Source organism: Miniopterus natalensis, chromosome X (assembly GCF_054644295.1).
Source record: "Miniopterus natalensis isolate mMinNat1 chromosome X, mMinNat1.hap1, whole genome shotgun sequence".
NCBI lineage: Eukaryota > Metazoa > Chordata > Mammalia > Chiroptera > Miniopteridae > Miniopterus > Miniopterus natalensis.
Genome location: NC_142103.1, coordinates 80,332,086 through 80,346,468, shown reverse-complemented (window position 1 = coordinate 80,346,468; position 14,383 = coordinate 80,332,086). Strand labels below are relative to the sequence as shown.

The window sequence follows — 14,383 nt, the reverse complement described above, 5'->3', positions numbered from 1 at the left end:
AGTGGGGTGAAGGCCTAGGGGAAGGGGTGCAGGGGGGAGGGGACCAGTGGGGGAAAAAGGGGAATATCTGTAATACTTTCAACAATACAGATAAATTGAAAAAATAAAAATAAAATATGTCTTCTTGCAGTTGAGGCACACGCAAGACTAGACTCTGTCCTCTTGCCTTCCTCTCTTTACTGCCCTGAACTCTGGAAAAAAACTCTTAACCAAGGATTACATAGCTTCCTCTTTACCAGTTCCTCTTCCAATTTTACCCTCTACCAAAATGGTTTCTTCTTCTTTTTTTAAAAAGTATATCTTTATTGATTTCAGAGAGAGGAAAGGAGAGGGAGAGGGAGAGATAGAAACATCAATGATGAGAGAGTGATCGATCGAGCCCGCAACCCGGGCATGTGCCCTGACCGGGAATCGAACCCCGATCGCCTGGATCCTAGGTCGACGCTCAATTGCAGAGCCACGCTCGGCCGGGCAAAAGTAGTTTCTTCTTGATCAAATTACAGCTAGAGTTAAGAAATGCTAAGTTCTTCCAAATATTTTTCTTTAACCAAAATGCCAACTCAGGAAATTATTACTGTAATTCTAATCCACTTTACATTACAGCATTCAGAGTTTGAATGCACATGCCTACAAAAATGTTTACCAAGAGCAGGGTCTCGGTCTTGTTTCACCTTTGTTGTCCAAGCAGTACTCAGCCAGGTGTGAAATATTTACTAAAATGAGATGAATCAAAAGGTACTTTTTTAAAAAAAAGCTAACTTTCATCGAGAGCTTATATTGCCAGGGTTAAGTTCTTCGTACTCATTTTTGCATTTCTATAAACAAGAAAACTGAGGCTTAGAAAATATTAAATTATCTGTCCAAGGTCACAGAGTTAGTTAGGTCTGATTTTGATAACCTTGGCCTGAATGTCTTTGTTATACCCGCTAAGAGGCTGCTGTAGAAAGGGCAGTCACTCCAAGAAAGGAATGGGATGAGACCTCCTGGAACCCTCTCCTCATGTCATCTAGCTCTTTATGATGACCTCTCAGACTGAGCTCTTCATAGCGGGCGATGCCCAGGAAAGGGCCAGTGACAAGTAGCACTGCTAACATTCTCCACTGCCGCAAACAGGTGGAATTCACACACTATCTTCTTAGAAGGTTCTAGTCTCGAATTACCTAACTCAGGGTATATTTAGGCTGAAGTGAGTTACTTGCAAAGTCTTGGATGCACATTTGTTTCCCATTTACATTATCACTGTATGCTCTACCCTTCTAGGTCAGGAGACTTTCTGACCTGACTCACTGGCAGTGTCGCCACCTAACTGGGTTTTGCTTGGAGACTGTGCTCTCCTGTGCAGTGTTGCAAGAGTCCGCCTAACGAGGCAGGGGCTGTGTTCCCTGGCTCTGTTATGTTGATTGCATGCCTCTGTAGGCAAATCATTTTAATTTATCCAACTTGGTCTTAGGTTGAAAAGGAAGACATTTAGGACCCATTTTTCTATTCCTACCATGGAATGAGAGACTGCCACGGTTTACCTGTCACATGCCACGTGGCAACGCATGTCATAATGAATGAATGCCTCATATGAGGGAAGGAAGGAAGGTAGGAAGCCTGGCAGGGGCCATCAGTGGACCCAGCTTACTTATGCCTATAACTACCTTTAGGGAAACTGATGCTCATCTTTGAAAAACATGAGCTGTCGTCTCTCTTCACCTCCATCTCTATTCCCATAACAACTTCCCTAAATGAAGATGATCTCATATTTCAGTTATTTATTTTAATATAATAAATAAAACAAACCTTGAACATATACCACAGCCATAGGAAAGGTTAGAGCAGGACATTCCATGAGATTCTACTATATTCTGGCTGCTCGTTTTTGATACCATAATGCTGCTACATATATAGTGTAGACACTCAAATGGTCCAAAGTAGGATAAAAGTAAAGCTTCTTACAGTGTCTGAAAAGAAATCATTTATTATTTATGCTCAGAGTTAAACCAACGTATTAAAATAGCAAATGACTCAATGTTTGGCGTTCTGTTGTAGGAAAAAATCTGAAGACCTTATAAAAGCTACACACAAGGAACATGTCACTTGGTACCTTCCCTTTTTGATCCCTACAGAAGATGATGAGAAGTCACGTCTTAACAATGACAACGACGACTCCAGTCAGCAGCCGGCCCTGCTCCTCCCCGGGAACGTGCTTTATAACGAACCACAGCCTCCAATCGCCACACAACTTCTCAGGAGCATCGAATTTTACTGCCTGTCCCATGGATGAGAAATTACTCTCTAGTGTGTTAACAGCATTCTACTCGGTTATTTTCATCGTGGGACTGATTGGAAACATAATTGCCCTCTATGTATTTCTGGGTATTCACCGCAAACGAAATTCCATTCAGATTTACCTCCTTAACGTAGCCATTGCAGACCTCTTACTTATCTTCTGCCTCCCTTTCCGAATAATGTATCACATTAACCAAAACAAGTGGACATTAGGTGTGATTCTTTGCAAGGTTGTGGGAACACTATTCTATATGAACATGTACATTAGCATTATTTTGCTTGGATTCATCAGTCTGGATCGCTACATAAAAATTAATCGGTCCATACAACAGCGGAAGGCGTTAACAACCAAACAAAGCATTTATGTTTGCTGTACAGTATGGACAGTTGCTCTTGTTGGATTTTTAACTATGATTATTTTAACCCTTAAGAAAGGAGGTCACAATTCCACAATGTGTTTCCATTATAGAGATAAGCTGAATGCAAAAGGAGAAGCAATTTTTAATTTAGTTCTTGTGGTAATGTTCTGGCTAGTCTTCCTACTCATAATCCTTTCATATATTAAGATCGGCAAGAATCTATTGAGGATTTCTAAAAGGAGGTCGAAATTTCCTAATTCTGGCAAATATGCCACTACAGCCCGGAATTCCTTTATTGTGCTTATCATTTTTACTATATGTTTTGTTCCCTATCACGCCTTCCGATTTGTCTATATTTCTATACAGCTAAATGTGTCATCTTGTTATTGGAAGGAAATCGTTCACAAAACCAATGAGATCATGCTGGTTTTCTCATCTTTCAATAGCTGCTTAGATCCAGTCATGTATTTCCTGATGTCCAGTAATATCCGCAAAATAATGTGCCAACTTCTTTCTAGAGGATTTCAAGGGGAATCGAGCAGGAGTGAAAGCACTTCGGAATATAAACCAGGATACTCCCTTCATGAGATGTCGACTGCAGCTAAGATCCACACTATTTCTTAAAGCACTGGGGCTAAACATATTAAAAAGCCTCTTAATTCCTTGAAGAACTAAAAAATTACAAAACAAAACTCTAGCATTTATAAGGCTTAGATCTTCTCAAAGCTCTTTTCTTCTTTGTGATATTTCATTTGCTTAATTGTAAAATATTTCAAGAAAAAGAAAAGCTTACGCTTATCACTAGATTTTAAATCTGCATGTAAATCTTTTCAAAATATATTGTGAAGCTAACACTCATGACACAGATTATAAAGTTAAGTGAAATTTATGGCTTTAACAATAGAATAATTAAAGGAAATGTTATAGTTTCTCAAGTCACTAAAGTAGTTACTGAAAATTAAGCATCTGATACTAATTTAAAGTGTGTTTAAAGTTAAATGATTTGAGGACTGATTTAAAATGTCAGAAAATATATGTTGAGTGCCACTTAAGCTTGTAAATTTGCCGCTGTATTCATTGATGCCTATCTCTCTATAATAAATGAAATGATAATAAACTTCTAATAAAAAATGCAATCACCCAATATTTATCACTGTCTAGATAAAATGGAAGGAATTTAAATATTGTGTGGTAAAATCAAACAAGAGATGAGCTAAGAATGCAATAGCCTAGCAACAGGACTTAAAACTTGGCCACCTTGAACCACACTTTGGTAGAGTAAAACTGAACATGTGCACACCCTATACATCTTACAGAACCTCAAACATGAACACAAGAAAGCATGTAATGATGCTCAGTGAACTACTGCTCATAATACTAAACACTTGGAAACAGCCTAAATGAGTGTGCATCAGCAAAGCAATGGGGAACTAAACAGTGGCTTGCTCACAAAGTGGAATTCTGCACAGCGCTTTAATGAAATGAGCTCTCAGAACTCTCAGAAAGAATGTCGCGTGCAAAACAAACAAACTGCAAAGGGCCATGTGACATATGAAAGCAGTTATGCAAAATACAAAAACATATGAAGCAGCACCATATTCTTTATGGATCTACAGATACACAATAAATATGAAAACCATGCATGGTAATAAACACAACATGCACACTAGCTGAAAGTTAATGGTTATATGTGGAGGGATTTGAAGCAAAATGTTAATGTCCGTTAAACGTGTGTGGTAGTGTACGAGCATTTGTTACACTGTTTTGGGTATATGTCTGTTTGAAAAAGCTCACAATCATAAAAGAACACTGTAGATTAGAATGAAAAGGAACGGATTCTGAAAATTTCATGACTGTTCAAAAAGAACTGGAGTAGGATCTAAGAGAAAGGGGTCTTATTCATCACTGACTCCCCGGAGTTTAATGCCTTGCCTGGCATATAGGAAATCAGTACATATTTGTTGAATAACTGAATGAATGAGTGAATGAATGGAAGACTGAATGAAATGGAGAAGGGGAGGAAGAGGTGCTTAACAGAATTGAAAGACGGGGTCTATTTTATTTTTTCCCCTAGTCCTATCTGGACATAGCTGCACAGAACATCATACAGTTGTAATAAGGAGATGTCATCAAGGCAGCCATTCTCAAAAGCTCAGCTGGCATTTGTTCTTTGGTCAGACAGAATCAGAATGCCACTGACTGAATACATAAAAGTTTGTTAGGACAAACTCTGAGGAACCATTCATAAGTTTCTCTCACAGAGTATGCGAATTATTTAGTCAGAACACTTCTTGGAACTTCAGGTAGGCCACTGATTAAGAAATCAATATGCAACAGTATGAAAAAAAAAAAAAAAAGAGTATGAAGAATTTTGTTAGGGCTGAATTTATTTTCATGAGATCTGGCTTGTATACAATTAGTGCTCAGGTAGCTCTATTTCAATAAGTGCACACAATTGGTTGAATAAAGAATAGGCCAATGCAGAATTATATTTAAAAAACAAAAATATTTGAGAATAAAAATTAAAATTTGCAGAAAAGTTAGAGGCTCAGAAAAAAGTGATAAAATTTATATTAATCGCCTTGCTTTGGCAATGTTAACAAATACCACCTAACTGAAATTTGGCATTTCTTGGAAGGGGTCAATGGGGAGAAAAGGGGACATCTGTAATATTTTGAACAATAAAAAAAATTAGCATTCCTGTTTATATGATTTTAAATATTGCTTTTCCCTCATGTTCTCAAAATTACTTTTTTATATTACTGGTAAATATTTTATATCCCTCCATGTATCTATTGTACACATACAGTTTGAATGGTTAAACTACATTATTATTATTAGTTTTATGAAATGTTAAAAGAAACAAAGACATTCATAGTTCTAGAACCTGTCTCAAAATTTGAGATGATCTCTATAAAGCCCTGCACAATGGCATTCTTAAAAAAGTTAAAAAGTACACTGAGTTAATGCTTGCTATATTTGTGGTAAGATACATTTTGGTAAAAGTCAACCTGCCTATAAGCTCATAACAAATCTTGTTTACCAAAAGAAGTTTCACTAAGAACATGCCTTAGAGTGACCTGAATCCTGAGAATGTTTCTAAATTTGTAGAAAAAAACATGCCACTGACTGACTAAATTTAAGGCTATTTATTACATATAACCTTTTCTTTCTCACTAAGCATTAGTGTATGCGAGCAGGAAACACTGTCCCTACGTCCCCCAACCCAAGTTTTAGTTTTAGAAGCACACAGAAAAAGGAAACTCAGAAGTACTATATCCTCCCTTTACAAAAGGTCTCCAGAAAAAGTTTCTAAATAACATCTCACATATGCAAACCCAAATAAGGGCAAAATTATCTTCCTGGCTGCCAGAGTGAGACCTAAATGCTGAGCATTGCCGTCAGTTTTGAAAAACTATTCTGGGCAGAACTGGTTTGATGGTGGTTGAATTTCTAAGATCGGGTCACTAGAAAAAGAAGATTCTGTTCTAGTACAAAAGGTTTTGTTTTCAACTTCTTTTTAAAATGGATTTTTCAGTCCTGCTGATATAAAAGTAGAACTAATATAATTACAACTCTTTGAAGCAAAGACTTACTGAAAGTTATCCACAAGAGAAAAACAGCATGAAATTGAGTTCTCTCAACAGGCAACCTGGATTCTGCAGAAACATGTTAACAAGCTAATTATTTTTTAGCTTTTTGAAATATAAATGGAAATTTATTTTACCAGATATTAAAACATATTCTTATCTTTTAATAAGGAGAACACTGTGGGACAGATGCCAAGATAAACTTCTCAGTTTCCGGAACAGGATATACACCTCTAAGCAGATCTTCAGTGGTACAGGAAAAACATTATTTGACAAATTAATGACTCTCAAAAGGGTGGGAGCAGGAACAAATCAGAGGGAAAGCTACGATTCTGTTAGTCAAGATGTGCTAGAATCTTACAAAGTGGTGGTTAACTGAATTTTGTAAAAGTTTCCAGAGTGGCTCTAATATACTTTCCTCCCTCAGAGAGAATCACCACAAATCAAGGAGACACCACAAAAATCATCAGGGAAGGAAGGGATGGATTAATAGAGTGCCGTCCTTATTTAAAATCAAAAGCCAATTTATAGCCTCACCTTGTTTCCCACCCCCTCCCACAGTAAGTGGATTAAAGAGTTAAATGTAAATAATGAAACCATTAAAAAGATTAAAAAATATGTAAGTAACTAATTCATTTGTGGATGGGAAAGAACTCTCTATCGATAAGACCATAGGGAAAAATGCATAGATTTGACTCAAAAAAGTAGATTCGTTTTTTGTCAAAAACCATAAAAACAAAAGCAAAAGCACAAACTGGGAAAATATTCACACCAGATATGACATTGACTGAGAAACTTTTCTGCCAGGCACCACAAGACACCATGATCTTCGCAAGGAACTTGTATTTTTGATAAGAAGAAAGCAATGGAAACTCAGACTATAATCTGAATTATATCAACTCAGATGAGGTAGAAATGTCTTTTTCATAGCTACATGGCCCAGTTGAGAACACATTCCTCTGAGCGGCTGCGGCAGTGCTTCAGTTCAGTCTGGTTTGCAGATGAAGACGAGGAGGCCTGGTTGGGCTGTGGTAACAGTCGACTCAGAACTGGAAGAGAAGTGCTAGCTAGGTTTCTCCTAAACTCTTTTGCTTATTTCCCCCCTTCAAATTTACATGCGAGGACATGGGAAGCAAAGTAAAATATATTTATTTACACGCCTTTTACTGTGCAAGGTGCTTGACGTGCACTATTATCACTGAGTCTTCACTGCACTGCAACATATGTATTAACTGTATTTTCCACCAGGGGATGCAAGTTGTTAGACTTTTATTCCATAGACATTGTCTCTGCCGAGACAGTGCTTTTCATTTTCATTTCATTCTGCCCAAGCACAATGGTAATTACTGAGATGTCTTTATTTAAAACATAAATTGGCCTTAATATGCATTTGTGGCAAAAGATTCTGTTTATCACTCATCAAAATTGTGTGATATCAAATAATCCAAATCTTAAAGACTAGTTTTCTAGCTATCAACCTTTGTACATTCTGTGCAAGCTCTGCCTGAAACTTGGATGATAATCTGGTACAAAAGGATACGGGTTGAACCGAAGAACAAAATCAAATCAGAGCATCTCACCCTTATTAATTTTGCTTCTGGCCCAGGAAATGCATAAAGAACCATCATAAGATGAGCTTTGAAAAAGGTTTCTAATTATGGTTTGGATACACATGTTGATGACGCATAAAATCTTCCTGCATTAGTAAGCAATGCAAGTTATTTCAGGAGCAAAAGGAAACTGTTACAGTTAGATTATAATTTGGTAATTCCACATATAATTTTTTTATGAAACATTTCAAATATACAAAAAAGAGAAAACCGAACTTAACAGGCAGCTAAGCACTCATCATCCAAACTGCTCAGTTGTTAATGTTTTGGCCTCTTCGCTTAACTGTTTCCTTGTACCCACACAATCCAAAAAGTTTAGAGATACTAAAGCTCATCCCAATGTAGCCTCTCCCCTGAAGTTAGTGTATATCATTCTGATTTTTAAACTTTATACTTTTATGACATATACACATTAGTCTTTGTTTTCAAAATTTACACAAATAGAATCTTACTGTTACATTCTTTTGTAAACTTTTTTCGCTCAAATTATTTTTATTTTGGCATATATAAATCTCATTCATTTTCACTGATGCGCAGGGCTTTTTTACGTAAAGTATTTTGTTGTGCAAATAAAACAAAAGTTCAATTCTCCATTTCCTCTAACAATGGGCTCTTAGGTGGTTTCCACTTTTTTACTATTAGAAACCATGCTCAAGTGAAGTCTCTTGTACGTCCTGTGCACATGTGTGTAATTTCTCCATGGCTAACACCTAGAAGTGGAGATGCTTGGTGGTTATCAGTTTCTCTTAGTTGTGACAAATTGATCTCCATAATAATTTTATCAGTTTATATACCCATCCCACGACTAGTAAGATATGAGTTCCTGTTTACCCACATCCTCACCAATACTTGGTTTTCTCAGATTTACTAACTTTTGCCATCCTAGTAGGTGCGAAATGGCACCTTGCTGTGGTTTTAACTTCCCTAATCACAAGCGAAATGGAGTATCCTCTCGTGTTCTTTCGCCCATTCAGATTTCTTCTTGGGTAAGTGTACCTGTTTGTATCTACACCTCTCCCCGCTTTTCCCTTAAGGAGTTGCTTATCTTTTATTCTTTTCTTTCTTTCAAATTGTTGAAGTAGCTCTCTCTATATTCTGGAAACTAATCTTTTGTTGTTTATGTGGGTTGCAAGTACCTTCTACCAGTCTGGGACTTGCTTGTTACTTTTTGTATGGTGTCTTTTGCCAGACATTTTCTGGCAAAGTAAGACATATTCTAATCAATAAATCTAGATAAACCTTGGTCCTTTGATATACGCCCCCGAAGGACCATGCTAAAGAATTACAGATGAAATTATCTTATAATTAAGACAGTTTGGCACTTCAGTCACAAATAGTACATAGGAGTCCAAATGAGGTGTACCCTAAGAACACAGAGATAGAACTGTTTTCTGAGAGTTAAACTATAAAATTCAAACATCTGAATACAGGTATGCAAATAATTTTAAAGCACACAAAATCTCCTAGACCCAGGAGTCCACCTGTTAAATGTACGAGTGTATTTAAAGAAAGAACTGGCCATTCACTAGGGGGTATGTGAGGGGAAATTAGAAGAAAAAGGGGAGGCGGATTAGGAAGATGTGGGTATTGCCCACTCACGCACAGTCCAGGGGAAGAGTCTTGAGCAGTGGCCCAGGAGCGTTATCATCACATTGGTAAGGCCAGGGCAAGGATTATAGCGCAGCTGGATCTAACAGGTCGCCTTAGACCAATGGCATTAAATATTATTAAATAATGAACTGACAGGCAGCATAACAGACAGGTTAAAAGGGTGACTGTTGCAGTTGGACTGCTGGAGTTCAATTTCTGGCTCCACTTACTATATAAGCTCGGACAAGCTCTCTCTCCTCTACTGAGAAAAGCAAATAATAGGAGAACGTAACTCATAGCGTCGTTATGAGGAGTAAATGAGTACCTGGCCAGCAGAAAACATTCAACGTATGTTATCCAAATACTAAAATACCAAAGAAGAGGCAGGGGAAATACATAAAATGGGATTGCCAGGTGAAGGTAAACATTAGAACTGGGAAGGTACACAGCGGAAGCTGATCTGGATGAAATGAGGTGGGGGGGGGGGAAGGAACTCAGAAAGGGCAATTTAACTTTAGCTTTTGTTAATAACAGCAACGCCCAGGGCAGGAATGGGAACAGACCCGCTCTACTTTGTGCTGGTCAGAACCACACTCTGAAACTTGAGCAAGCAGAAGAGGGGAATGAAGGCACCCGGCAGGGTGACAGGTGAAGGGCCGTTGAAAGAAAGCAATTCCTCAGCCTTAAAGCAGAAGGCTAAAGGAAAGACAGTCGAGCATAAATGTGTGTGTGTAGCCTTGGAGAGAAAGCAGAAAGAGAACCAGTGAAGGATGGGAGCTGCAGCATGTCTCACCAGATTGTAAGGGAGGGTTTTCGAATAATTACAGATCTAAATGGAGTAGAAAGCTAGTGAGTTATTTGCTAATAGAACTGTTTCAATACAGTATGGATCCCCAGCAGGCTGGGAAGGTAGCAAAGCATTTCAAGCATTTAATAAAGTTTGGACGAGATGTTCTTTAGATCCCTTTAATAGAAGTTTTGTGTTTTACAGAACATACAACACCTTACTAATGAGTGGCAAACCAGAGGCCACCTGTGACCATGTGCCAATGCAGTAATGCCCTCAGGGCCACCCAAATGTGTGCAGCTTCGGGGAAGGAGGCTGCCTGCTGTATGGTCAATGGTCCCCAAGCAGTTTCCCCGAATCTTCTTTAATAGTGAATTTGTCCAATGTCTCTTGCTCAGCACACAGTAGGCATTCAGAAATATTTACTGCTAGAGAGACTGTTTAGACTATATCTAAAATAAGTTGATGGATTCTGGGAGCTTTGTGATATTCATGTTAGGTATTCAGATTTCCTTGCTTTCTTACTACTGACCCCTGGCTTTCTGTGTGACCAGAGTGGTCAAACGGGTCACCATGTTGCATTCTGAAGTGGGGACAAGACACCTTCCTGCACACCTGGCTCAATAGTATGAACTCAGGTGGGAATGGTAATCACTCTGATGTGTTCTAGTTTCACGTTTTATGCAATGGCAAACCTGGGCCAAAAGATCTCAATGTCTTCCATTAATACAGCTGGCAAAGCTGGTATAGACGCTTTCCTCTTACTGACACTTCCTGTTTCTTCTCCGGTTCTATTACTTGCCCAGACTTTTCTAGTACCCCCAGCAACCCACACCTTCACTGTTTTCCCTTCCTGTGTACTCAGCAGCACCTTTCTCTTCCCCAGCTCAGTTTTGTCTGTTTTCTTACTTTCTCTTTTAATCGCCTTTCTCACAGCCTAGTGCCCTCCTCTTTTGTGTGTTCCCTGATCTTTCAGAAGCAGAAATGCTTTGCATCCGTAGAAAATTGTTTTTACTCAAAAGAAAAACAGTTTCCTCTATATTAAAAACAACTTTCAGCTGCTTGCAAGGGAACTGATGAGGTTTGCATGCCTACTCATATTCAGTTCCCCTTTGTGGCCAGCGAGACTTGAAAAACACTGGAACATACTGGGTCAGCTCTTGTGGGGACTGATTAGAGTTCCAAATATATGCAGCAAGCAGCGACAGAAGTCAGCTAAGTAAGTAAATGTGGGTCTCATGCTCTGACAGTTTGCATTTGTGATCCTGAAAATAACGAAACCTTAAGAAATGAAACAACCTAGCAAGGTGGGACAAAAGCTACAAGGGGCAAGCAAGACTGATCACCTTCCTATATTAGTCTCCCCATCCGTGGGGGATACATTCCAAGGCTCCAGTGGATGCTTGAAATCATGGGTAGAACCCTACATATACTATGTTTTTAACTATACATATATACCTATGATAACATTTAATTTATAAATTAGGCACAGTAAGAGATTAACAACAATAAAATAGAATAATTATAACACACTGCATTAAAGTCATGTAAATATGATCTCTCTCTCTGACAACTCATCTGATAACCATGATGGATACTAAGTGACTAACAGGCGGGGAATGTGGACAGTGTGGAGATGGTGAACAAAGAGATGATTCACGGCCCAGGGGATGGTGAGAGATTTCATCAAGCTACTCAGAAAATCGGGCAAATTGAAAAGAAAGGGAGAGGCTATTTACAGAGGATAAAAAGTACAAAGGAAACAGTTTGGATTCATGATACTTTTAATACACCTTTCAATATAAGAAATAATCAGAACAATCTGACAGCTCCAAGACCAAAGTGGGACATGGTGGACGTCCCTTTGCAAAATGAATGTAACTTTTCTTTTTGGAATATTACCCAAAAAACAATGGACCCGCGGAAAGAGCCAATGCACTGCACTTCGAGGGAAAAATATAAAAAGCTAGTCAGAACATTACAATTGCAAAAACATTAAAGATGTATGGTAGATTAAAAATGGTAGATTAACATTCTCTGGAGCTCCTCCCATCTAGAGGTAGTTTTTGCCCACTTTTTGAATCTGGGCAGCTACTGTGACTTGCTTTGATCAATAAAATGTGGTGGTCATTGTAGAACATTGGAGCAAGACCTTAAGAGGCCTTACAGCTCCCAGTTTTGCCCTCTAGGAACCCTGAGGCCATCAAGTTGTAAATAAATCCAGGGTGAAAGATCACATGGAGAGAGATGCTGGGCCTGCACAACCATCCCAGCTGAGGTTCTAGACATGTGAGTGAGGCCATCTTGGACCATCCACCTCAGCTGAGCTGCCAGATCACTAAGAAGCTGCATGAATGGCCCCAGGTGAGACTGGCAGAGGAACTGCTCGTCTGAGCCCAGAACAAATTGCAGAATTGACAGTAAACAAATGGTTGTTGCCATAAGTCACCAAGTCTGAAGGTGGTTTGGTATACAACATATAAATTATGTATTTAAAATATAAATGAAAACTACGTGTACTACTGATTTCTAAAAAGGTGACAACAAATTTAGTAATTTTGTTAACAAAAAGGACAATGCTCCTAATTATTTTAATTGAAAGCTGTGTGTGTGTGTGTGAGAGAGAGAGAGAGAGAGAGAGAGAGAGAGAGGGAGGGAGGGAGGGAGGGATAGATCTATTTTCCAAACTACTGCAGGGTGGGGAGTGGCAGAGTTTTTGAATTGAGTAACAAACCATGTGTTCTCATAGATAAAAACAAGCATATGTCCTCCCCCATGGAGATCATGAGGCAACTGGTTAGAGGCTGAAGATGAAGCAATCTGCATTGTTTGCTAGGCTGACAGGAGGACATGACTACAGTAAAGGATGAAGGTGATTTCTCCTATATGGTCTTCATTAGGCGAAATATGCTTTAAATTACACTGATTAATAGTCATGACATGTTTTTATTACAAGCCTTTTAGTATTATTTGACTTTTAAAACTATGTCTATGAATTGCTATGCTTAAAAAAAAATTTTAAAGCTAAAAATATGATAAAAGTTTTCACATATTCCACTGTTAGATTTTTTTACCACTAGGATAATTATAGTTGTGAAGGTTTTACAAAGGAGACTCTTATGATAATCACTAGTACAACACAACCCTCCTTCCCCCAAGTGTGTATCTTATTAAAGGCAGGTGAATGGTACTGGGTTTTCATCTTAAGGACAGAAATCCACTGTCCGTACAATTACTTTCATTCTATAATGTTTAAAGTGCTTTTCAGCTACTAAAATAAAGAAGTTTATAATTTCATTAGAGTTTAAAACACTAAACTTTTAAATTCTTTTACATTTCTGGTTGGAAAATAGTACAATGCAGGCAACTTAGTGCTTCAGCTTTTAATAGCAAAACAGGTTTAACTAGGGCTGGTAATACATTGCCCTCTGCTGGACACAGCACCACCAAAGACTTTTTCTGGGTTAAAATTTAACAGTAGATTCTTCTTTCTAATTTTCTCTACCAGATATCTCTGGAGATATGAAACTCCAGAGAGCTTATATTTCATGGATTCAGTACTTTACTTGCAGATTCATTAAAACAATACATTTTTGTCTGGTTTTTGATGGAGGAAAGAAAAGACAACATAGCACTATCAAACTATACCATGTATAGTGCAATTTGAGAAATATCTAAAATACTAAGACTTGTTTATAAGTTTCTTTTTAAAAAAATATCTTTATTGATTTCAGAGAGAGGAAGGGAGAAGAAGAGAGAGACAGAAACATCAATGAGAGAGAGTCATTGATCGGCTGCCTCCTGCACGCCCCCTACTGGGGATCGAGCCCGCAACCCGGGCATGTGCCCTGAGTGGGAATCGAACTGCGAGCTCCTGGATCCTAGGTTGATGCTCAACCGCTGAGCTATGCCTGGCTGGGCCTAAGATTTGTTTAGAGTGATGCCTGAAACTAACTACTTCAAGTCTAATATATCTCCATCCATCAAAAGATTACCAACATGCAACCACCAACATGAAGGATTATCAATGAACGCTGAAACCCACTGGGTGAAAGGGAAACGATATATTCACAGTCCCAAAATATTACCCTCAGATTACTTCTCAATTACAAAGAGGAAAAAGTACCTTCACAGTGGGGAGTTGGCAGAAATGAATAAATTTCCAGATTTAAA

General features: G+C 38.3%; 2 protein-coding genes across 6 annotated transcripts in view; one reads left to right on the top strand and one right to left on the bottom strand.

The window, feature by feature from the left end:
* Positions 1 to 14,383, bottom strand: part of CASK (calcium/calmodulin dependent serine protein kinase) — a 372,464-nt gene that overhangs the window by 155,133 nt on the left and 202,948 nt on the right. The gene's annotated exons all lie outside the window — the stretch shown is intronic.
* On the top strand, positions 2,042 to 3,756 carry GPR34 (G protein-coupled receptor 34). The gene has a single exon (XM_016219802.2). It carries the CDS (start codon positions 2,115 to 2,117, stop codon positions 3,255 to 3,257), a length of 1,143 nt encoding a protein of 380 aa, XP_016075288.2. The 5' UTR covers positions 2,042 to 2,114; the 3' UTR covers positions 3,258 to 3,756.

Coding starts and splice junctions, on each gene's coding strand:
- GPR34 (XM_016219802.2), top strand. CDS start 2,115: ATGATGAGAAGTCACGTCTTAACAATGACAACGACGACTCCAGTCAGC.